This window comes from Solea solea, chromosome 21, assembly GCF_958295425.1.
Source record: "Solea solea chromosome 21, fSolSol10.1, whole genome shotgun sequence".
NCBI classification, from domain to species: domain Eukaryota; kingdom Metazoa; phylum Chordata; class Actinopteri; order Pleuronectiformes; family Soleidae; genus Solea; species Solea solea.
The window spans coordinates 21,035,990-21,062,061 of record NC_081154.1 but is presented as its reverse complement, the minus strand read 5'-3'; the positions used below and the strand labels follow the sequence as shown (position 1 = coordinate 21,062,061).

Here is a 26,072-nt window from a genome sequence, read left to right as displayed (position 1 = left end):
GCCTCTCTATTTATCTTCCCCATTACTGGTACATTTATTTTAGATCGATTGATGGATAGATTGTGAGTCTGAAATGTCCCACCGTGGGAACTGGTGAAGAAATGTTGTTCTCCCCTGGGAAGAAAGTTTAATAAATCATACCACATCTATTTATAATGACTGAGCGTTACACAAGGACCCGCTCTTCAGTTCAGCCAATGATGGTAAACTCTTGTCACACACACTGTAAGTCATTATGTAAGACTAATGTGTGTGTTAAAGGAAACGAGATGTAGACAGAGGACCATCCCAGAGGAGCACAAAGAGTTAAATGAGATGGAAACCACCACCAACCCATCTCCAACATACAACAGTCCAATGAAGTGCAAACAGAAGCAGCGCTCCTCTCTCTCCTCCCCACAGAAACCTCCTCAGAGCACACACAACATGGATCCTCACACCTGCACTGATGTCCTCCAAGCTTCAGGGAGCGGACGTCTTTAAAACATCAAACACCAAAGCTTAGACGGACCCTAAAAACAGTGTAATTATAACATTTAAATTAAAACGCACAGTGGAGCAGCGATGGGGCAACAAACAAGAGGGAGCGTTTTAAACTTTGGGATCCAGGTTCTTTCAATGCAACGCAAGGAGGAGAAAGAGATGTGAGAGTGTGTGAGAGTGTGTGGACAGTGGCATTCACTTCCATTTAAGTCACTTATAGAAAAGACGTGATGTTGTGTTCAGGACAAATAGTTTTCTTGGCTTTTTTCCACTGTGTAACAACAGTGACTGCACTGGTAAGTGTATATTCTACTTACTATATGTGGGTGATTGAGTTATTGATAATGCCATTTGGATTTATTTGACATTATAAAAATGTATAAACACAGTATAGCACTGCTATACACAAATATTTAAGATGTCGAGGATAAACTCACAAAAGTTATAAAATAACTTATTTCCAGTATGGTCCTCTAGAGGAAGACAAGACGCTCACGTCTAACTAAATTGTTTAGAAGAAATCTTAAAAGAGCACAACATACAGTACATCATCAAATATTCAAATGTTAATAATGATAATAATGTAATAATAATGTAAATAGATAAATAAATACAACAAATATAATAAATAAGACCTCAAATACTGCACAAGAAAACCAAATCATTATTGAGTGAACTCCTGAGTAAGACTGAATAGATCTGTAATCTACATGGCACGATGTCTGTAGCATTGGCTCTGGTTGAATAACCGTGTGTTTCACCCACTGACTTAATGTCATTTTAACTCCATGAGTTGTGATGGGTCGACATGGGTCCAGGACTATGGTTCAGTACCACTCTAACGAGCTCATTTAAACTTAGTTTTAATACACTTTGGTGCACTGCTGTACCTTGTAGTGTTGGCATACGCACTACAAGGTACAGGATTAACACAGAGGACAACATGTTGTGATCCAAAGATTGATTTCAATATTTATTATATATAATATAATTATTTTTGTTACAAAAAGTATGCTCTAACTTCTTTTTAAAAAATGAATCAGAAATAACACCCACACACCACTGCTCAGATATGGAACATTTCATGTGCCTGTGACTCTCAGATCATAGTTCATCATGTGCTTTGGGAAATAAGCCAGCTTTTCACCAGAGGGAGTAACAATAGATTAAATGTGTTGTCTTTTTTGTTTGATAAGTTAAATATCTAGTCCATTTATCAGTATATCATCAGTCTTACTGTTGAATAGCTGGAGTGTTTCCGTTAGCAGGAAATAAATCTGTGTCCAAAATTCAAATGCTCAAAGAGAGTCACGATTACATGTCATTTTCCCAAAAATGTGACCCAGAGAGCAGCAGCATGGAGGTGTCAGTGCTCACTCAGCTCAAGTGTATTTTTCCCCCCAAACGCAACAAACATTAAATTACAAAATTACAAAATGCAGTACACTTTACATTGAAGCACAATAACAACATGGTAATGGTAATGCTTATGTAGTAAGGTTATAATATTGTGGTAATATCAAGCTATTTCTATAGTAATCACCACATGTGGAAAATGTAATAATGTAACTTTTATTAATAAAAATATTCATGTAAAGGTATCACAGTGATGGTAGCCTATAGTCATTCTTACAAACCATAACCTGAATATTGCATGGTATCAGTGACGTGTTATATCCTTATTACTACACGCTTGTGTTGTTATTATTATAATATTATCTACCTATTACAAAATGATTATTATTACCAGCAAGTAAAGTGACTGTGAGCACAGTAGCCCATTTTTGAAGAAAAGTAAGGTCAGTGCTGAGGGTGATTGACGGTATATTTATAAGTCAGTAACTTATATCACTATAACAGGACTGTGTACAAAGACACATAAATTAAGAATTAAAGAATTAAAGCAAGGCAAGAAAACGAGCAGCACAGATGAACCAGCTGCTGCAGAGCGGTTAAAGCAAGGTCAGTTTTAAAAGAAAATTCACTTTGTGCACAAAGACAATGGGACAGTGATGTACGTGTGCGTGAACACAGGGTAACACAACTATAAGTTTAGCATGTTATAATTCTGTTTTGACTTGTGATAGCAGGAACCATTTTAAATACTAAAGGTCACTGCTGTACATATTCTACATATATAACCTTCATCTGAGGGCTTGCAAATGGGATTAAATGGGTAGAAAATAAAAAATAATAGTAGTTATAGTAGAAGTTTAACATTGTTTCTCAAAATGTTCTTTAATTAAACTCTGCTGAAAGGGCAAAGTGGCAGCAGGACCATATCTGTTTTCCTTTTATTCATCAGTCTCTCACTCTTCCCCAAAAGCGCTCTCATTACTCGTGAGTTCACAGGTCGACCCACTGCTATTTTAGCTGCTCTGTTGTGAAATGTAACTGTGAACACAAGGTCTCTTGTGTAAGCTTCCTCTCGCTAGCGTGGCAGCATGGTTGCCATGTGGACAGAAAAAGGGTTTGGCGAGGGATCATCACATACCACACCCTCACACAAATATTTAACGACACCTGGAGGCAGCACATCAGTTTGTGGTGGATAGATGGCCCTGGTTGAAATGCAAATTTAATAAGATGTTTTATTTATCTATTTATCTATAGATACCCTCAAAGATAAATACATGGGAGGTGTATGTCGGCTTTTTGACATCAAGGCATCGTTCAGATATGGTGTTATGCTGCAATCCATTTGTAGTTGGAACTCGGAATTTTGGTAGTCACGGAAAAGACCTTGGACATTTTACTTTGATACTCGCAACCTCGCATATCCCGAGTTCAGGATTCCAGGATGGCCTCCACTATGCAAACACTGATACTTCTACTGTGAATATCACTTCTGTCACCTTTGTTTCACAGTGAATCAGTCATACACTTCGGTGGCCCTATCTTGCCGATCTGAAACACAAGTATCAAACGCAAACCGCAAGTAGCTTTGTGGGTCATAGGTGTGGTTTGGGCGTAACGCTGGAATAAAACAATCAGAGCATCATCTCACATTCCCTTTAAATGCAGGGGCGCTTGTTCCTTGGGAGATTGCTATTATAATGGTGGATTTACCTGGCGCACACCAGGAGCGATTCTCAGCCGAGGAGACTGACATCCTTGTCCTTGTGAGAAACCCACCCAAACTAGTTTTAGTTAAACAGGCATGGGAGGAAATCGCCACAATTGTATCTACGGCTGGCATCCCCAGGACATCGCACCAGTGCCGCAAGCGCTACAACAATTTCAGAAGACGGGGGAAGTCCAAGCTTGCTTGCAACAATTGGACACGCAGTGTAACTGGAGGTGGATCTGCCTCTACTCAGGACCTGACGCCAGCAGAGTACATCGCTGCATATTTGGGGGCTTATAAATCGGCACCCAACCCAATACACTAGCTGTCCAACCTCCCGGAACACTTACAAATTAAGTTCAGATTTCACATGAGCAGCGCTAACACAGAGGAGAGGATCCAGACCCACTAGACGTGGCAGCATCGTCAGACTGGAGGACCATCCTTTCCTGCAACTCCAGCAAACTGGGTTTGACATGCTGGAGCGGGAGCTGTCCGGGATGCGGCAAGGTGTTAATGCCTGTCTTGACCGGGTGGCGATGTTGCTGTGGCCTCTCAGACGCATCTCCTCAAGTTTGGAGAGGATTGCTGCAGCCATGGAGCGTGGGCCTCCAAATGCACCACTTGCTCCTGTTGTGCATTGCCACTCCCGGACCCTCATGTGTCCAATCCCGCCGTAGCGCGTGTCGCATGCCTATCAGAGGGAAAAAGAATTAGTTCTTCTGTTTAAATTTTTTCAACTGTTAACTTTCCGTTTGTATTTTTTGTAATTTTTTTTCCATTTACAAACAGTTTGCTATTGATTTTTGTGTTTGACAAAATGTAAATAAAGAAATGTCACTCACTGAATCACAAGGTTATGAATGGTGATATTTTTGCAATGTAGTCTAACATTAGACCGAGATTACTTTGCTTACCTCACTATAGATGATGCAGCTCTTCTGGGGTATTTGGGTTAAATGGCATCAGCACATGCAGTTCAACATCATGTCTCCTGAAGTCCTGTAATATTTCCTCATTTATGTCATCAACACATCCACAATTCATGTTAGCAAAAATGGGAACGGCTTCCTTGTAGATGAGAGAAGCAAAGTGGATGCACGTTGTGCTACATTATGGCCAAGTGTGCGCCCTTAAAATAGCATCTGAATAAGCGCCACTGACTTTAGATTAGGTTTTTCCTGGTCTGTGGCGGAATTGTATTTTGAAACAGCAAAATAGCACCAGGGAACGTTTGCGCCGGAACACGCCTCCTCTTTTCGCTGAACCGCCCCAGAGCGCAAGTTCATTCAACAATTTAGGGACCTGCGCTTGTGGAGGGAAAATTCCAATGTGCGTCGAGTGCAAAATAGGAATTGTACAAGCGCCAGTGTACAAAGTCAATTGTGCTGAGTGCAAGATAGAGCCCAGAGTGTCCTCTTATAGTGTTGGAACAGTGAGGCCAATCCCTTTTTTTGCCATAGACTGAACACGTTTGGGTTTGACATCAAAAGATGAATATGAGACAATAGATGAACATTTCAGCTTTTACTTCCAGGTCTTTACACAATGATGGAATTGGCCTCACTGTTCCACTGTTCCCGACCAATACGAGAGAGTAAAGTTGAACTGGGTGAGGAAGAGCGACCAGCAAGCCTGCCGGGAGTTTAGACGTCTGGCGGACTTGACATACTCAAGGTTCTTATGATCAGTCCAAACCTCCCTGTTTGGACTGTTGAAGCTCCCTGAAGCTCCCTGTTGCCAATGTCATAATTTCTTTCGGCCGTGGTCAAACGCCTGGAGAAAAAAGTGCAGGTGTGCAGTTTTTGGTCAGTGGCGACCCTCGTCAATGCAAGGAAGAAGTGTCTTATCCTTCTTTTCAACAAAGAAAAAGCCTGCTCCTGCCAGGGACGAGGAGGGGTGGATGGTGCCCGCTGCCAGAGAATCATTAATATATTTGTCCATCACCTCTCTCTCAGGGGCGGATAGGGAATAGAGGCTGCCCCTAGACGGAACAGAGCTGGGTTGGAGGTTGATGCCACAGTCATAAGGTCTATGTGGTGGAAGAGAGGGAGCCTTGGTCTTGCTGAACACCTCCCTGAAGTCCAGGTATTCAGCGGGGACCCCCAACACATCAGGTGCGGAACTGGAACTGGTGGTCGGCTCGGGTGCAGCGGCTTACTTCAGGCAAACCTGATGACAGGATGAGCTCCAGCCTAGGATAGCCCCAGTGGCCCAGTCGAGGTGGGGGTTATGATGACGGATGATGGTTGCCAGAGAGGAGCATGCAAATGGGCACAGTCTGGTGGGTGACAGTGTTTAGAAGGCAGCCGTCCAAGGCCTTGACGGTAACCGGACAGGGCAGGAGAATTGAATCGACCCCCAGCTGTCGAGCTAGGTCATTGTCGATAATGTTCACATCTGAACCAGAGTCAATAAGTGTGAGTCTGAGAGCCCTGAGGCAACAGTAGTCGAGCTTGGCACAGGAGACGTAGATTAGAGGAGGGTTTGGATGTGTGGCTCGCCAGGACCCCCTTGCTCACTAGAGAGCCCGGGCTTTTGCTGGACACTTGAAGTGTCCCAGTTTACCACAGTAGAGACAGAGGTTCCCCACACAACGTCTCTCTCCCTCTTCCGGGGTGAGGCTGGCCCGGCCGACCTGCATGGGCTCGAATTCCCTCGTGGGTTGACTGGCAGGAGGAGATGATGGCTGGGGAAGAGCTGAAGGATGGTTGGTCGGAGGTCGATCCGAGCGCTTCTCCTGCCAGGATGCGCCTGTCGATGCGGGAAACCAGCTCGATGATGCCATCCAGTGAGTAGGGCAGGTCGTGAGAGGCCGTCCCCCACAGCTAAGCGCGACCAGTCAGATGATTTATGGTGAAAACCACCCTGGCTTCCTCGGAGGCGAAGGTGCTGGGCTGGAGAGTGAAGAGAATGGAACAGTTTGTGAGGAACGGATTACAGCCCTCCATATTGCCGACGTAGCACTCAGGGACCCCGACCCGGGGCACAGAGACAGGTCCATGCTGAGTTGGAGCCAGTGGGGGATGGTCTGAGCTAGGGTGTTGGTTAGCTGCTGGACCTGGGCGGTTAGCATGGCGAAGCCTTGCTCTTGGTTCGCCGCTGCTTGTCGAACCTAAGATTGCCTCATGGCGTTGGAGCTGAACCTCAACTAGACCCAGGCATGCCAGCGGCTCGACGGTGTGTGCTGGGTCCATGTCTGGCCAGATTGTACGGGTCGGGCGAAGACCCAAATGCAGCACACGTAGGCAGGCAGACAGTCGGTAATGACATTTATTTTTGAACAGGTGAGTGGAGTTGAGCTGATGAGGAGGGAGTAGCTGGTTGGTGATGAGAAGGAGGGAGAAGAACTGTGAGGGGGAATCATGACAACGTGGTGAACTCGGGGTTGGCGTCACTCCTAGTTCTTCCGAGTTCTGATGTAAATGGAATGCAACATTACACTGTGGAAGGCGGATGTGTTGCTGTCTACAATATATAATCCCGGAAGGTCTTCACATTTAGCTCTGTCATGAGACCAGACACTAAAGTGACCCTTCCCAGCACCTGTTCAGTCTCCAGACCCCATATCGTACAGGTGGTGTCAGTACTAGAAGTCAGGTACTAGAAGTTCATACACAGAATTCTAAAATTCAATTTCATCTTAACTTTCCTCCAGTGCTTGGTCTGGTATGACCAGTTTTGCAATTACACGTCTGTGACGGTATGTGTTGAGTATCACTTGAACTGGCACATATTCTCTTTCCTTGAATATTTGACCCACTGACTACTCTGCCTTTTACAGATAGACTCCGATGATGTGATCACACGAGAAGAGCAGATCTATGTTTTGATTGGTGCTCACGCCAGGTGTGAAAGGAACATTGAGGCCCAGATGTCCCTGCTCAGAGGTTTGGGGACTACATCAGATGTTATGCAGAGGTTATGTTTTTGACCAAGTCTCTCTCATGAAGTAAAGGACGGATCTGAATGACATTTTCTGGGGATGTGGGTTATGGCCCCTTGTACAAATGTTAAGATTTTGGTGGTGACCCAGATAATGTTAGTATTATGGCTCTTTTCCATTACACAGTTCTAGCACTACTCGACTCAACGCAAATGTACTAATTCCTTTCGTCAGTGATACTACCTGGTACCTGGTGTTCTTTTTGGTCCTGCTCTGGCAAGATTCCAAGTGAGCTGAGTTGAAACTAAAATGTGACATCAACAGACTACCCAGTCCAACCCAGGAATCAAGCCGAACAATGCCGAATTTGAGATCATTTAAAAATACTTTAAAATCCTGAAAATGTGTTAATCTCCAAAATTTTGAAAGGAAATTTCAGAAATCTCAATATTTAACATTAGTCTGGTGTATTTAGCATCAGCACTGCTGAAAGTCGGCAATAGTGAGCTGAATCACAACCTGCTCAGTGATGTCAGACGGAGACTGCACTCCAGTCATGCACGAAATACTGAAGGATTCTGGGAACAAATTTTTTTAATCAACTGATTTTAATGATTCAGTTACACGAAAAACAACTGCTTTACAAGTTTGTGTGTTTGTGTAAAACGTATCCAACCAAGTAGAGTTGAGTCGAGGAGAGGCAAGTAGTGCTAGAACTGTATGATGGAAAAGCACCATTATTATATAGGTCAATCGTATGTACTTTAGTCGAAATCTGGAGCTTGACTATAGTAACTCTGTGGGAACCTGAGGGGCCTTGATGGAGGTTTGTATTCTCTGAGTACTTCTTCTGTTTTAGTCTAATTCAACCCTCCAGCTCTGTGGCTCATTTTCAGTTTAATTCAACTCAATTTTATTTGTATAGCTCAAGATTGCAACATACATTATCTGAAGGCACTGTACATAGTAAGGCAGAAACCTGTTCAATATTAGAGAGAGAAGAGAAACCCCACAGTTCACACAATGAACAACCACAAGGCATCAGTGGAGGGAAAAAACTCCCTTTTAACAGAAATCTCAATTAATATCAATTAATTTTACGTAAAAACATATATAATTACTCCACTATTTAATTAATTATTTCATGGTTCTGCTTTGCAGTGCATCATGAATTTATTTTATCTGTCAAACTCAAAGTCAGTGGGTGGATTTCTAACACCTGATTGGTTACCCTACACGTCAAGGCAAATCAATTCCAGATAATGGATTGATGCAGAGCGAGTGAACACATTCATATACACTGAGTGGCACTATTCACCTTTACGTTGGTTTAGATACTCTATCAAACAAACCAATTTTGGCACTTTCGGTCAAAAATAAAAGTTCCTCACAGTGAAACTGGAAGCCATGTTGATGTCATCTAAAGGGACAATGTGGTCAGAAAGTTTTTCTCTAAGAGTTTTGTTTGTCTGAGATTAAAAGTAAAACATTTCTATGTTGAAACACTGAATACACTGGTGGTACATGTGCTTCTGTTTGTCTGTGAAGACGGTGACTGCATCCCAGAGTGGGACGGGATCATCTGCTGGCCACAGAGCAGAGCGGATCAGCTGGTCTCAGTGCTTTGTCCAGACTATATCTATGACTTCAACCACAGAGGTAGGAGAACTCACACACAGGCACAATCCCATGATCCCCTTACACCCTTGAGGGCCCCTCTATACCTTCTACATTCCATGTCCAGAGAGAGGTGGTGCAGATTTTTGCTCATACACACACGGCTGAGTTTCCATTCGTATTAAAATACAATATAATAATTGGTTTAGTTAAACAGGCACAGTGCACAAACTTCTGGTAATGTGTCAGAGTTACCCAAGAGACTAGTGTTCATCTCAAGTCACTGACATGCATACTCAATCTCACATTCTGTTCCAATAACAAGGACTTGAGTTAGTTCCATTTGTATATCCTTGTATTCTCTAAGCGATGGGTTGAGTAAGCGTGGGTCACAGTCGACCTCCTTGTACAATCTCTCTTTGTCCATGGTTCTCGTCTTATTCATTGTTGTCTCCTTTGATTAAACAAGTGTGTGCCACCAACTGGAAAGGAAAGTGTATTTTTATGTTTATTTTTATTACTGCCCATTCCTGCAGTGGGTAATTTCTGCAGAAACGAGGACATACTTAAGCCCTGACTGACTTACTGTGAATGTGCCTCAAGGTCTGTGAGTCTGCAAAGGTCAACTCACATGTACTGTACATGTCACTTTAACCCTTTGCATTGGGCATGCCTGATGCTCAGTTTTGGAGACAGTAGTCGGAAGTTAGTTATGCATTATGTCTGACAAAAACTCCTGCAACCGACGGACAAACCAGTCAAAGACCTTTGTTTGGAGTGTACTGATTGAATTGGCTGGCAGTTGTGTTGGAATATTAAACAAAGCAAAGTAATGGACCCACTATGCATTTCAGAAAAGTTTCAAAATGACATGTCATGTCAAAATGTAAGAGAAGTTTCAAATGACACATCCATCATGTTCTTGTGAGCCAGCCTCCAGTGGAACTGGGACATGGTCCTCAACATGAGGCACTATGTGGATCTGGTAACAGTTCAAATGTTTTACCCTGCCTTACAGACAGTTGTCAAATGTCTTGAATGAAGGTAGACATTATCTAATGCTCTGCTTCTTCACAACTGTGTCCTGAACCCCTCTGATCCAGGACAAGCCTACCGCCACTGTGATGCTTCAGGAAGCTGGGAACAGGTGTCCAGCATCAACCGCACTTGGGCTAACTACACAGAATGCACTACATACTTGCTCTCCAATCAAAGGAACCAAGAGGAGGTGTGTACATGTGCATTTGTATGTATGTGATGTATCTGTTAAGCTGAATGTGTTTTTGCACATGTGCATACACTAGACGTAAAAGGCATAAAAGACATTGCAAGCAAACAGTCTCTAGTCCAGCATTGGCAACAACTGGCTGCACTGAAAAGCAACATGAAAAAGGGAAAAGACTCTAAAGCCGCGTTTCCGTCGAGTGGAACAGATAAGTTTGGTACAGTACGTATTTTTTTGCATTTCCATTAGGAATAGTACCAAAATAATCAGCCCCATGCTGTGGCACCCTTCCTTTGGGGTACCAGAGTAAAATGGTATGGTCACAGTCAGTTGATAGACAGAAAAATGTCACTCCTTTGCGACTCTTTGTGGTTCATCGGCGGCCAAGCGTTCATAGCGACGTCGCTTTTGGATGTCGGCTCTTCCTATCATTGTGAAGCAGAATTCACCAAGCGTTGGATTGTTCACCCACTAATAGGGACCGTGAGCTGGGTTTAGACCGTCGTGAGACAGGTTAGTTTTACCCTACTGATGATGTGTTGTTGCAATAGTAACAACACATCATCAGTAGCGTGACAATGTCACGCTACATATCTCGCTGACACGGCCATCGGGCGCAGCTCACACCACACCGACCAAGTAAAGGTACTGTTCTCAGTCAAAACACAAGCCTGACCGAAGACTTTAACGTTATAAACTGCCCCAAACAACCATGACCATGATGTAAACACAGCATAAGAGAGACTCAGAAATAAACAGAATAAAACACATATCCATATAGTAAATGGTCTGGTATTTACAGTATCCCAACTAGCATGTATGGGACAATATGGGTTTTAAATGGGATTGTCCATGGTTGCCATGGTGGCCCGACCAAGCTCATGTCCACTAAGGACCAAGGTAGCCTGGAAAGGGTGAAGTGGGCAAATACAAGTGGAGCCACCAGGGAAACCACAGACAAACCAGCTTGGGACTGATTTTGTCAGCCTGGATATAACCCTTATAGGGGATGTAACATTTTTCTAGTCTTGTTGTAGTAATAATAATAATAATACTACATTTTATTTGGACGCGCCTCTCTGGGCACTCGAGGACACCGTACAATACATAAATAAATAAAAACACTAAGAAAGAAATAAGAAACAGATAAGAAAAGACAATGTAGATAGTTAAGTGGGGTAGGCAGTTCGGAATAGGTGAGTTTTTAGTCTTGATTTGAAGAGCATGAGAGCGTCCAAGTTCCTGAGGTCCGGTGGGAGTGCGTTCCAGAGTTGGGGGGCAGAGCGGCTGAAAGCCCTGCTCCCCATGGTGACGAGGCGGGCGGGAGGGACAGAGAGGTGGACAGAGGAGGCAGATCTGAGAGAACGGGAAGGGGTGGCGATGTGGAGGAGTTCGGGCAGATAAGGAGGGGAAAGGTTGTGGATGGCCTTGAACGTAAACAGAAGGATTTTGAAGTCGATGCAGAGTTTGACCAGGAGCCAGTGGAGTTGCTGCAGAACAGGGGTGATGTGGTGGATGGAGGGGGTTCTGGTGATGATCCGAGCTGCAGAGTTCTGAACCAGTTGGGCTTTATGGAGGTATTTGTGAGGTAGACCAAAGAGAAGGGAGTTGCAGTAGTCGATGCGGGAGGTGACAAGGCTGTGTACAAGAATGGCAGTGGAGTGAGGAGAAAGGGAGGGGCGGAGTCGATTAATATTGCGTAGGTGGAAGTATGCAGACCGGGTGATGTTATTGATATGGGATTGGAATGATAATGTGCTGTTGAGGATGACACCCAGACTCTTAACCTGGGGGGAGGGGGAGACAGAGGAGTGGTCGATAGTGAGGGAAAAACTGTCAGTTTTTTAGAGGGTTGATTTGGTACCAATTAGAAGGAATTCGGTTTTATCACTGTTGAGTTTAAGGAAGTTGGAGGAGATTTGAGCTTGGTGAAGCAGTCAGTGAGGGTGGAAGGTGGGAGAGTGGAATTTGGTTTGCTGGAGAGGTAGAGCTGGGTGTCATCTGCATAGCAATGGAAATGAATGTTATATTTATGGAAGCTTTGCCAAGAGGAAGGAGGTAGATGATGAAGAGAAGGGGGTCGGGTGACGGGGAACGGGTGGGAACTGAAGGATTGGAGTTGGATGAACTGAGTGCGGCGTGTATGAAATACCAATGGAGATTAATCTGTTGAGGAGGATAGTGTGAGAGATGGTGTCGAAGGCTGCACTCAGATCGAGGAGGATGTGGATCTGATGAATTTTCTGGTTGAAAAAGGACATCAGGGAGTTACAGGAAGCAGTTGAGTACAAGTGGGGGGGAGAGAGGCCGGGGGTCTGAGGATATTGTTGAGAAGAGAAAACCGTGACTTGGAATTGCCTTCATTTGAACAGATTATGCCGGAGTAGTAGTTGAGTTTTGTTTGAGAAATACAGTCCTTATAATGTAAAATGTGATTTTGTGCATGTCTTTGTGAACAACAAGACCAGTTTTCTTGAACAGTCGCTCGAGCTGTCATCCTTTGGCTTTCATTTGCCGTAGTTCAGAGGTGAACCAAGGGGTCGAGGTGGTGAAGGAGACAGACCTGGTTTTCATAGGAGCGAGAGAATTAAGAATGGTGGTGAGGCCGTTGTTGTAGTGGGAAGCCAAGTCGTCGGGGGTGGATGAACTGTGAGTGTTCAGGAGACAGCTGATACCAGAGGAAAGTGCATCAGGATTCATTTTCCTAATGTTACGGAATGAGATAACACGTGGGGGCTTTGTTGAGGACAGAGAGAGTTTGACATTGAATGACAGAAGCACATGATCAGTTATAGGAAGTTCATCAGCAATACAGTTGGAGGGAATGAGACCAGAACAACAAACTAAATCCAGAATGTGACCCTTTGAATGAGTGGGGAAATCAATATGCTGCTGGAAGCCAAAGCTGTCAAGACAGAATGCAAAGTCACGGGTAAGAGGGAGACTGATATTGTCAATATGTATGTTGAAGTCCCCCAGCAGTATTACATTTGGGGAAAGTGTGGTTAGGTCGGTGAGTAGAGCAGCAAAGTCATTAATGAAGTTATTGTTTGCTTTAGGGGGGCGGTAAACAGTTGCAACGATGGTGGGAACTGGACCAGACAGCTGACACACAGTTGATTCAAACGAGTTAAAGGTGGGAGCAGATACCGGTAGGACTTTCCACTTCTCACTGTGAATTATCGCGAGACCTCCACCGCGTCCGGAGCCACGAGGTTGACAGGTGTAAACAAACCCAAGGGGCGTGGACTCGTTGAGTTGGGAAAAGTCGTTTGGTTGTTGCCATGTCTCGGTCAAGTAAAGAAAGTCAAACTTACGGTCAGTAAGGAGATCCTGGATAAGATGCCCCTTGCTCGTAAGTGAGCATATGTTTAGTAGACCGAAGTGGGTGGTGTTGCATTTTCCAGTAGCGTTAGCGTTAGCCGACCTAGCAAGGCTGGCTAACTCGGTGTGGTCAACAACCCGGCCGGTGTTACATGGAGGGCGTCGTGTGGAGGACCAGATGGATTTTATAGGTTTGGAGTTGTCAAAGTGGAAGCTTCGACGAGATCCACGATGGATATATCTCAGACGAGGCAGGAAAGCGATGTCCGGATGAAGGAGAATTGACGGTGGAGGCTTGAGCGGGTGAAGACGGAGCCGATGGAGTTCAGCCGCTGAGTACTGGAGGAGTCCTGTCACCGGTTGATGGAGAAGCGACAGGAGAAACCAGACGAGGATCCCCGTAGAAAGCCTACGAGCCCACATTGTAGACGGGGACCCAGATGACTTAGGCCGTCAGGTGAACAGGTGAACAGACCAGGTAAATGGCTCGAAGCCGAGGCAGTGGGCTAATGTTAGCTAGCTCAAGCAGATGCACAGAGATGACAGATGAATCATCAATGGCGCGGGCAGGTAAACGATCTGTCTTTCACTTGAGTGTTGAGAACAGTTGCACAGTCCAACAGTAGAAGTTTAAAAAGTTAAAGGTTAAAAGTTATCGGCGCGCAGCGGCAGCATCGGCGCCAGCGTTCACTCGTGCCGTGTCCACCATGACGCCATGACTTCAGCAGGCTCAGAATTGTGAATAAGACTGTCAAAGAACAAAGAATCTGACCTGACAGGCAGGTTGCTAAGACCGTGAACTCGGTTCAACCCAGAGAGTGAGAGAAAGTGAACTTTATATGAACCAGACAACAGAGAGCAGCAAAGGTTGGAGCAAGACCCTTTCAATCGAACAGTAATAAACCACCCAGGAACAAACGCGATTAACGGAGGTGGGGGCCGAGGGCGGTCTTTCGCCGTGTTTAAAGAACACGTGAACTGAAGTAACCAACCACCGATAGAATTTAATAGTAAATGCTAATAGTGGAACCAATGAAAATAACATATTACATTGGAAGGCGGGTCAGGGGAGGGGTTTTCTCCCATCCCAGAGGATAAAAGGTGAGACGCAGAGAGCAAAGTTTCAGTGTGTGCTCTTTAGCGCCCTCATCGGTGTTTGATTTGTGGGTCCACAATAAAATACCTGATTGACCTGAAGACAACGGCTTCAACTCTTTTTCAGAATAAGTTTTTTACCGCTTAAACAACTTCTGGTTGAGAAGCGACTCATTCTTTCACTGAATCACCATCCATTTTAGGAAATGGAGGGATGGCCTTGAGTCATCTGTTGTGTAGCTCAAAAACAGAAAGCCTCCATTCCAAAAGATTAGCATTCAACAACCTGGAGATTAAACTCAACAATCAACCATTTTTCATAGATCTTGCCTTTTGTAGCTTTAAGGTGGATCAACAGTATTTATCCATGCAGTAATAAAATATTCTACCTCTCACAGAATGTGTCACCACAGCAGACTCATACTCGTAATGACTGTATCCTAAAATATGTTTAATTTTGTTCCAGAAGGTGTTCAAGAGACTCCACCTCATGTATACTGTCGGCTACTCCATTTCTCTGGCATCTCTGTTGGTGGCAGGCTCTATTCTCTGCTATTTCAAGTAAGGAAACCAGAGGATTCAATTCAATTCAATTCAATTCAATTCAATTCAATTCAATTTTATTTGTATAGCGCCAAATCATAACATACATTATCTCAAGGCACTGTACATAGACAACATCAAGGAGAGCAGAGAAACACAACAGTTCACACAATGAGCAAACACTAGGCATCAGTGGAGAGAAAACACTCCCTCTTAACAGAAGAAGAAATCTCTGACAGAACCAGACTCACACATGTGCAGCATCTGCCTCGACCGGTCGGGGTGAAAGGAAAATGGGGGACAGCGGAGAGGTGGGGGACAGAAAGGGGGGAGAGAAAGGACGAGATGGAGATGAGGTAGAGACAGAAGAGAGAGAGAGACCAGGAGCAGATACACAACAACTGTATCAAGTTACAAGTTTATACAGTCAATGATATCGACTTTTAATTATAGCACAATAATAATGGTGATGATATGTATGATATGGATAGCCTCGAAAACTGGATCTGGATCCTGCAACCTGCAAGATGAGAATACAGAGAGAGAGAGAGAGGGAAGGAAGGAAGGACACAAACTAGGGAGAGAAAGAGACAAGGTTAATGACATATAAAAAGTCATATTCATACCCTGAGTGTGAGAGAGTGAATGTGCGTGCACCACAGGAAAATCCCCCAGCAGTCTAGGTCTATAGCAGCAGAACTAAGAGATGGTCCAGGTTTCCCTGAACCAGCTCTAAAGGAAGTGATCAGTTGACTCTATCCTCAAAACTGTATAAACTACTTTTACCATAAAAAACAAGAAGAGTTTGCTAATATAGAATTAATCAGCCTGCAAAAGATGCAGAACATTGCAATTGTCATGAATACATTTTCAGTACATTTGGTTTTCATCACTGTAAGGGATGTGACAGTTTTATGGTGTCAGATTTATGTCAAATGTTGGGGGGGCAATAAAACATGTATACCAGCAAATTATAGTGCATTCCATTTACATTTGGAGGTCAGAGGTCAAAACTCTGAGTTGGCTGCAAGTCAGAGGGAAAAACATAGGCACAAACCTATCTTGGGCTAGCTATTGTTAGCCATTGTTATTGTGAGAGATCCACTGAGTCAGTAAAATGGAACCCCATCATTTTCTTTTTGCATGTTGTTCCTTAACAAACAAACGACAATATTTCATTTAATATTCATAAAAAAGGTTCATTGTAACAATAAAGGCAGTAGATAATGGATGGATGGAAGTAATCGAGGGCATTATTTTAGATTTTCATCTCACTAGCGCCCCCTCAGTTGCAGAGTGTAAGTGCACTGTCGTAAATACCACTCAGACACACACCTCCTCGTCCACTGCTCCTCAACACAACGTTGCAGAAAACAACGTCATCCCACAAGGTACAGTCACTTTTCACGTTTTCTAGGAATATTACTAATCTCACACAGTTATTTTGTCACATAAGATAAAGTTAGAACCAGGTTTATACGCCTCTACACAGAAGCTACAGGAAGTGTCCCACGAGCTTGTGATATAGCAGACTTTAGCTTTAGCTGTGGATGCGACGCAGAAGTATAATTGTATAAATCAGCTAAGAGTCGTGGAATCACTGAAAACACATCATTTCACCATAGAGAAGAGGTGAGCTCATAGAAGCTACGGCTGCAGGCCTATGCAGGGATGTGTTGTAAGACCTGGATAGAGCTCCGCCCCCTTTGCCTGGAATACAGTTGTGTCGTGGTGGCCACTCGTGGTACTGCAAAAAAATAAAAAATACAGAGCCCCTGAGGGGACATGGTAAAATACAGAGCTTCTGAGGGGACATGAAGTAAAATACAGAGCTTCTGAGGGGACATGAAGTAAAATACAGAGCTTCTGAGGGGACATGAGGTAAAATATAGAGCCTCTGAGGGGACATGGTAAAATACAGAGCCCCTGAGGGGACATGGTAAAATACAGAGCCCCTGAGGGGACATGGTAAGATACAGAGCCCCTAAGGGGACATGGTAAAATACAGAGCCCCTGAGGGGACATGGTAAAATACAGAGCCCCTGAGGGGACATGGTAAAATACAGAGCCCCTGAGGGGACATGGTAAAATACAGAGCCCCTGAGGGGACATGGTAAAATACAGAGCCCCTGAGGGGACATGGTAAAATACAGAGCTTCTGAGGGGACATGAGGTAAAATATAGAGCCTCTGAGTGGACATGGTAAAATACAGAGCCCCTGAGGGGACATGGTAAGATACAGAGCTTCTGAGGGGACATGAAGTAAAATACAGAGCTTCTGAGGGGACATGAAGTAAAATACAGAGCCTCTGAGTGGACATGGTAATATATGAAGCCTCTGAGGGGACATGGTAAAATACGAAGCCTCTGAGGGGACATGAAGTAAAATACAGAGCCCCTGAGGGGACATGAAGTAAAATACAGAGCCCCTGAGGGGACATGAAGTAAAATACAGAGCTTCTGAGAGGACATGGTAAATCCTGTGTATATCAATCCCGACTATAAGGAGTTAACTGGTTTTCATTCTCTCCCTCTCTCTCTCTCTCTCTCGCTCACACACACATGCACTGCCAGGCGTCTCCACTGCACACGCAACTACATCCACATTCACCTCTTCACCTCCTTCATTTGCCGAGCAGTCAGCATCTTTGTGAAGGACGCTGTGCTCTACTCTGTGTCTGATGACAGTACAGCGGAGTCTGAACCTCATATGGTAAAGCAGATGTTTCTTGATTTAAAGATTTTAAAGATAATGAACTATTATTATAGTACTTGTGTTTAAATCCAGTGCTGCTCTGTGTCCACAGGCCGGTTGTAAAGTTGCTGTTACTCTCTTCCTCTACTTCCTGGCAACCAATCACTACTGGATCCTGGTGGAGGGTTTGTACCTACATAGCCTCATCTTTATGGCGTTCCTCTCTGACAAGAACTACCTGTGGGCCCTCACCATCATCGGTTGGGGTAAGCAGCACTGGTGCAGTCTACAGACTATGAACAGTGGGGTCATCACATTGCTCATTTCTGATCTTTTTTAGGTGTTCCAGCTGTGTTTGTGTCCGTTTGGGTCAGTGCGAGAGCATCACTAGCAGACACGCAGTGAGTCATGTGGTACACTAGTATAAAGACTGTCGAGAAAAAAAAGTGGTTGTAGTCTTCAGCTTTGCAGGGTGAGCATGAGCAGGAAGTAACACTTTACTAACTCGGGCTGTAAGGCCAATGAGTGGTGCTACAGCCAGTTTAGCTTCAGTTTGCTTTTATTATGTATTATTTATGGCCAGAGATGGACTGAGACAGAACATTGGCCCTGACACTTTAATATATGGTTTTAATATATGGTTAAGATACATGGTTTTAATATATGGTTAAGATATATGGTTTTAATATATGGTTAAGATATATGGTTTTAATATATGATAAGATACATGGTTTTAATATATGGTTAAGATATATGGTTTTAATATGTTTAAGATACTGTATATGGTTAAGATATATGGTTTTAATATATGGTTAAGATGTATGGTTTCAATATATGGTTAAGATAAAGTATGTGGTTAAGATATATGGTTTTAATATATGGTTAAGATACTGTATATGGTTAAGATATATGGTTTTAATATATGGTTAAGATATATGGTTTTAATATATGGTTAAGATAAAGTATATGGTCTATGGTCAAGTATTTACATAAAACCTGTATCCCAAATTCTTACTCTGTCTTTGCTCTCAGATGTTGGGACATCAGTGCTGGAAACCTCAAGTGGATTTATCAAGTTCCCATCCTGGCAGCCATTGTTGTAAGTAAATGTCAATATGTAAAGTATGTGTTCATCATTTTGTTTGTGAATATTTAAAAAAAAAAAAAAAAATGTATTATGTCAGGACATGAATCTTCTTCATGTCCTGACAGCCATCAATAAATGGCTGATAAGGGGAAAAAATGCAGTAATGTAACTGTCCTGTACTTCTTCAGTTTGTTCAGAGCACATGAGAGGATGATGCACTAAGAAGCACCTTTTATTCTTTATTATGTAAACTGCTTATCACAGGAGCGACTGGTCTACCGCTGCCTTGTTTGAACTTGAAGGTGACATAGACTGGAAGCTCCAATTAACGCTGCGTTTTTGTGTGTATCTGCGTCATGACCTCGTTTATGAAACCCTAAAGTTTCAGAACAAACAGTTCAGCCACTGCTGAGAAAATAGTGTTGTATTGTTTTCCTGGGCTCTGCGAAGCGGATCGACACTTCCTTAATTTGATGTCGTCATCAGAAATCCTCACCACCGTAGCGCCTCCCGGTGCGGGCACTAGTCCGGGCACATCCGGTTGCGTACATTCAACCACAGAAGAAGAAGAACTACTCTCGTTGTAGCTGCTGAGATGCAGAGCATCCACCGTGCCAGAGGGGGAGCTGTGTATCTGAGAGCTGGCCTATCTATTACGTCACTTCCAGGTACCTGGCCAATCACAGGACAGTAGGAAAGCTCTCGTTGGCTGGCCAATCACAGCAACTGTTTGGTCTGAGTCAGCGCGGCTGACGACAGCGTCAGTGAGGAGATATTTTGATCGGCTCGTTTGCAGCGATTAGGAGGTTTTTAATCATGAAAACAAGTTAATATATGTAAGTAGACCTCCATAACTAACATATATGTGTGATACAAGCATTCTATGTCGCCTTTAATGATGGAGGCAGCAGTGGATCAACAACTGTTTACACAGTGACACAAACTTCAGTTTCAAATAGCAAGTGTAGATTTTGTTGGGTGAGCTCTTTGTCATACATTGTAGAATTTGCTCTCAGGCTCCCCCTACAGTTGGTAAATGGTATGGTCATTTGTTACAACTGTCATAAAAAGAATGTTAAGGTAATGTGTGACTATTGGCGCATTTCCACCGGCTCTACTCACGTCGTCTCGCCACGCACTAAAAACGTGTGTTAATCTCCATCAACTACCAGGGAAACCTCTATATTTAAAAGGAGTCTTTTAAAGTGGAGTGGTGTGTTTTGGGACATCGCCGGTGATCGCGAGCGGCATCACAGACCGCTGCCGCTGTAGTCTGTGGAGTAGGAGGCTGTACTCCGGAGACATGTGGACAGAAATCAAGCCGAACAGTGTCGAACTGTAGATCAGTTATAACGTGGATTAATCTCCAACAACTACAGAAGTCTGGTGAAAAGTCACTAGTCACTCGTGTGTGTGTGTGTGTGTGTGTGTGTGTGTGTGTGTGTGTGTGTGTGTGTGTGTGTGTCGCGTATAAAATGAAGTCACCCCCGTTTCACTCAGCCGTGCAGTGATTTGTGTCACTTTAAACTGTTTCCATGTTTCCAGTAAGACTGAACGTCTGTACTGTATATGAGGCTGGGTTTTGGTACAGACAGCATTCACAACAACACTTAAAAAACAAAAAAAAACACTTAAAGGTATCCCTTTAAGTCTGTATCTCTGCAACTGCAGGTGAACTTCCTGCTCTTTGTCAACATAATCCGAGTGCTGGCCTCGAAACTGTGGGAAACCAACACTGGTAAACTGGATCCTCGACAGCAGTACAGGTACAGTAACTGTTCATGAGCACAAACCTGAAAACTTCCAAAGATTAAAGTCACAACATACACATGTTCCTCTGCTCTGAATCTGCAGGAAGCTGCTCAAGTCCACACTGGTCCTCATGCCCTTGTTTGGAGTTCACTACATGCTCTTCATGGCCCTGCCCTACACTGAGGTGGCTGGACTGCTGTGGCAGGTGCAGATGCATTATGAGATGTTCTTCAACTCTTCCCAGGTTAGAATATTAGCACAGTCAAAACCTTTTTGAAGCACAGATCCAAAGTTCTGTGTCAGTGTGGATAAGGCAATGAAAAGTGACCTGAGCTCAACAAGCATTTCTGGAATTTGTTTCTTTCAAAGTGAACTCTTATTCAGAAATCAGGGAAATAAAAGTTTTTTAATTAATTAAATTATTCCATTCAATTCAATTCAATTCAATTCAATTCAATTCAATTCAATTCAATTTTATTTGTATAGCGCCAAACATACATTATCTCAAGGCACTGTACATAGACAACATCAAGGAGAGCAGAGAAACACAACAGTTCACACAATGAGCAAACACTAGGCATCAGTGGAGAGAAAAAACTCCCTCTTAACAGAAGAAGAAATCTCTGACAGAACCAGACCCACACATGTGCAGCATCTGCCTCGACCGGTTGGGGTGAAAGGAAAATGGGGGACAGAGGAGAGGTGGGGGACAGAAAGGGGGGAGAGAAAGGACAAGAGGGAGATGAGGTAGAGACAGAAGAGAGAGAGAGACCAGGAGCAGATACACAACAACTGTATCAAGTTACAAGTTTATACAGTCAATGATATCGACTTTTAATTATAGCACAATAATAATGGTGATGATATGTATGATATGGATAGCCTCGAAAACTGGATCTGGATCCTGCAACCTGCAAGATGAGGATACAGAGAGAGAGAGAGGGAAGGAAGGAAGGACACAAACTAGGGAGAGAAAGAGACAAGGTTAATGACATATAAAAAGTCATATTCATACCCTGAGAGTGAATTCCTGGAGTTGAACAACCTGATTTATTTCATCCGGCCTCATTGATAAATATAGCTGTGTGTCATCTGCATAACAATGAAAGTGTATGTTGTGCTTCCTAATAATGTTCCCTAGAGGAAGCATATATAAGGTAAAAAGTATAAGCCCAAGCATTTAAAATTCAATGTGGGTTACTCTTAATTTCATTAATTTTCCACAAACAATGGAAGGACTAGGTCTGCATAACACAAGGTTGGCTATAAACAGCAATGAAATGTCAGCAGTTTTCTTTTTGCAGTTCTTAATGTTCTTTTACACACACATACAGTATATATATATATATATATATATATATATATATATATATATATATATACATATATATTTATGTATATGTTCGGATTTTTTAAATTTAGCCCTCCGAAAAGTCTTGACAAGAAGCACACAAATGCCATAACTCGTGTATCCTTTGTCTTCTTTTTATTTTTATACAGGTGACCACAGGTCATAAACCTGAAACAACAATCAAATCAAATGCAAAAAGTTACATATAATAACAACATCAATAAAACTGTAACTGATATACATTATTATATATTATACATATAAGCAATCAAAATATCCCCTTTTTATATATGACAGTAATGTTGAATTACATACATCAACATTAATAGCTGAGAATGCTAATAGAGTTAGCCCAGCGCCAACCAACAATGCTAACAGGAGCTAGTAGAAATGCTTGCGTAAATACTAGCCCAGTGCTAACCGCGAGTGCTAATTAATACTTTTATGATTGCCTGAGCTGCCAAACAGTGCGGTAAACATTAACACAACACATGTAGTTGTAAGCTAAACATCGTTTGCAGGGTATTTCCCAGTTAGCTGCTGCTACTCACCAATGGGCTGTGTGCTTCTGTATAAGACTGAGACATGAACCACTTCTGTGATAAAGAAAAACACCCGGAACCAGATGACTTATTAACAGCTTTTCAGAATAAAATGAAGAGATACAAAACCCTTGAATAAATTATTTATACCCACAAATAATAATCAATCATTTCAATAACAAAGGTCTTGACAGTATAAAACCTGTTATTATCTTCATTTTATGGGCCAAGTAGGATTTGTGTGTCCAGTTGTGTGGAGAGGGGACAAAAATGGCTCTTTTATTCTAAATGTAAATAAATAAATACACAATTAAATAATTAAATAAATGTGTCATTAAAGAATTAAATACACAATTAAATAATTTATTAAATGTGTCATTAATTATTTAATGACACATTTAATTATTACTGTGGGGCAGGCGTCAGGGTGCACAGATGATGAGGGATTGCATCTGAGTGCACATAACATAATCATTCTTACAGTTGTTGCTGCTGATGTGACTGTACTTCTTTTTACATTTACATTTCCTCATTCCAGGGCTTTTTTGTGGCATTTATCTACTGTTTCTGCAATGGTGAGGTAAAAGAGCAAGTCACTGTTTAGTTTTGAATTTCCAAATAATCTGATTTACTGTGTTGGAATAAATCTGTATCTCCTTCCTCCTCAGGTGCAGGCTGAGGTAAAGAAGGCCTGGTTGCGACGCAGCCTCGCTCTGGACCTCAAACAGAAAACCAGGATGACGAGCAGTGGCGGTGGTGGCAGTTGTTACTACGGCGGCATGATGTCACAAGCCACCACCACACACAGCGTCAGCGTGTCTGCTGCCACTCCCAGAGGACTCTCCTTCACTGGTGGTGTGGCAGGATCAGCAGGAGCTGCTGCTGCTGCTGGTGGCGGTGGCGGGTCAGGGGTCAGGCTACAAACCAGCCTGTCTGGATATGTTCCAGCTGATGCACAGACCTCGGGGGGTTTCACCAGGAATAAAGAAAATCCTGACTCTAAACATCATGGAGTATCATCAGTGCAACCCTCTGGAGCAGAAGAGCCAGACTCGTCTCTGAGGGAGCTGGAGACGGCCTTGTGATGACACAGATCACTGAAAGATCTGAGTATGGCCGACATTCCTCCGCCTACCTCATCTGCTTTATAAAAACCAAACCAGGAAGTAGCAGCCATGTTGTTGCACTGACACAAGTGACGTTTGCAAATGTGGATCTGGAAGGTCAGAGGTTAGATCCCCCAGGTCCTCTGGTCTGTAGGCCAGTGTGTTCCGGGGTAAGACACTTAAGTACTGTACCAGCATTTGTGAGTAGTATGTAATAGATAAAGCATGTGTGTGAGTGAATGTTAGAACTGGAGTCTAAAGCACTCAGTTTTTGTATGAGGCAAGGATGAGGTTTTGTACTTTTCTTATAAGATTTATATTTTGAGTAAATGAGAAACTGTAGTTATGATAGTAAGTAATCTTAAATAAATTGTGTACTGTCACTTTAAGAGCGCACATTCACACTGGTACAGTACGGTGCGGTTTAGAACAGTAAAGTCTTGGGTCAGGCTTGAACAGAACCTTTACTTGTTAGGCGGGGGGCGTGGTCTGTGCCTGATGACGTTGTACTGGTGTGACTACAACAAGCGTGACATAACAGACAACAACGACAAACATCCAGCAGCTCTTTTATTCGGATGGTTTGTAAAACATCAAGTTCTGTATGAGAACAGGAATACAGGAACATGGAATATTAACAACGATCTTACAGTCTAACAGTTACTCTGGTACCACAAGGGAAGAGTTAAGACTGGAAAAGTGCCATATAAATGCAGAGCATTTACAATTTCTACTGATTTACAAGGACAATAGATGGGGGAGACTTGGAGCAAGGAGGATATCAAGGTACTAGACAAGCTTAGAAACTATTTGTTTTTATAAAAGTGTAGATTGGGTTAAATGTAAGATAAAAACAAATTAAACTGATGAAGAAAAATATGTCAAATACTAAAATAGATAAGATAATGACCTCAGAGTGTGTGGGATAGTGAAAAGTAGAAAACTCTTGATATGGTGTTCTTCCTTAAACTGAATTGAGAGAAAATCGACAACATCCAGACGGTTGCTGAGCAACAGTGTGCGATACGATGAAGAGGACACTTGGATCTCAGCAGCGATACATTTGACACTGAAAATCAAACCAAGCTTCAACAAAGAACCCCTAATGTTACACTGAACAGATAAATGTGTTATTCAGTCAACTCCCAACTCCCTCCCTTGTTTGTTGTATGTTTTGTGCTCTTATGATGTCATCATGTTGTTTCAAAGAAAATCTCAATAAAATACAAATTACAAATACTGCCTGTCATGATGTCATGGTTGACAACTAGTGTTGTTCCGGTGAGAAGCCAAACTGTAAGTGTGAGAACTTGGTATTGTGAGTCTGTAAGAGCAGAATGGGAGGCGGAGCCTTCAGTTACCAGGCTCCTCCTCTCCTGTGGAACCATAATGACAGTTCTCTGTATTTAAAGTTAGACTTCAAACTTTCCTTTTTGATAAAGCTTATAGTTAGAGCTGGTTCAGGGAAACCTGGACCAGCTCTTAGTTCTGCTACTATAGACCTAGACTGCTGGGGGATTTTCCTGTGGTGCACGCACATTCACTCTCTCACACTCAGGGTATGAATATGACTTTTTATATGTCATTAACCTTGTCTCTTTCTCTCCCTAGTTTGTGTCCTTCCTTCCTTCCCTCTCTCTCTCTCTCTGTATTCTCATCTTGCAGGTTGCAGGATCCAGATCCAGTTTTCGAGGCTATCCATATCATACATATCATCACCATTATTATTGTGCTATAATTAAAAGTCGATATCATTGACTGTATAAACTTGTAACTTGATACAGTTAGTGTATCTGCTCCTGGTCTCTCTCTCTCTCTTCTGTCTCTACCTCATCTCCCTCTTGTCCTTTCTCTCCCCCCTTTCTGTCCCCCACCTCTCCGCTGTCCCCCATTTTCCTTTCACCCCAACCGGTCGAGGCAGATGCTGCACATGTGTGAGTCTGGTTCTGTCAGAGATTTCTTCTTCTGTTAAGAGGGAGTTTTTTCTCTCCACTGATGCCTAGTGTTTGCTCATTGTGTGAACTGTTGTGTTTCTCTGCTCTCCTTGATGTTGTCTATGTACACACCTGAGATCATGTATGTTAGGATTTGGTGCTATACAAATAACATTGAATTGAATTGAATATATTCAGAGTTTCGTTCCATATATTCAGAGTTTCATTTCATATATTCAAGGTTTCATTCCATATATTCAAGGTTTCATTCCATATATTCAGAGTTCCATTCCATATATTCAAAGATTAATTTCCTGAACGGCATGCCATAATATATCATCAGTCATCATCTACCACTTTATCCT

General features: G+C 42.9%; 1 protein-coding gene and 1 long non-coding RNA gene across 2 annotated transcripts; one reads left to right on the top strand and one right to left on the bottom strand.

The window, feature by feature from the left end:
- The first annotated feature begins 405 nt into the window (after positions 1-405).
- On the top strand, positions 406-24,221 carry pth3r (parathyroid hormone 3 receptor). The gene is made up of 13 exons (XM_058621724.1): positions 406-779; positions 7,335-7,440; positions 8,985-9,095; positions 10,157-10,281; positions 15,164-15,258; positions 17,815-17,953; positions 18,048-18,201; positions 18,276-18,336; positions 18,968-19,034; positions 20,694-20,788; positions 20,877-21,018; positions 23,206-23,247; positions 23,336-24,221. Exons 1-13 carry the CDS (start codon positions 714-716, stop codon positions 23,750-23,752), a joined length of 1,620 nt encoding a protein of 539 aa, XP_058477707.1. The 5' UTR covers positions 406-713; the 3' UTR covers positions 23,753-24,221.
- On the bottom strand, positions 2,035-5,364 carry LOC131448953 (uncharacterized). Its single transcript, XR_009234235.1, has 2 exons — positions 4,468-5,364; positions 2,035-4,244 (listed from the first exon to the last, which is right to left on the bottom strand). It is a non-coding gene; the product is annotated as an uncharacterized LOC131448953 (long non-coding RNA).
- Positions 24,222-26,072: the final 1,851 nt, after the last annotated feature.

Excerpts from the sequence above, each read along its gene's own strand:
- pth3r (XM_058621724.1), top strand. The coding sequence starts at position 714 with ATGTTGTGTTCAGGACAAATAGTTTTCTTGGCTTTTTTCCACTGTGTA. Across the intron at positions 21,019-23,205 it reads TGTTCTTCAACTCTTCCCAG|GGCTTTTTTGTGGCATTTAT; the intron begins GTTAGAATATTA and ends TCCTCATTCCAG. Across the intron at positions 23,248-23,335 it reads ACTGTTTCTGCAATGGTGAG|GTGCAGGCTGAGGTAAAGAA; the intron begins GTAAAAGAGCAA and ends CTTCCTCCTCAG.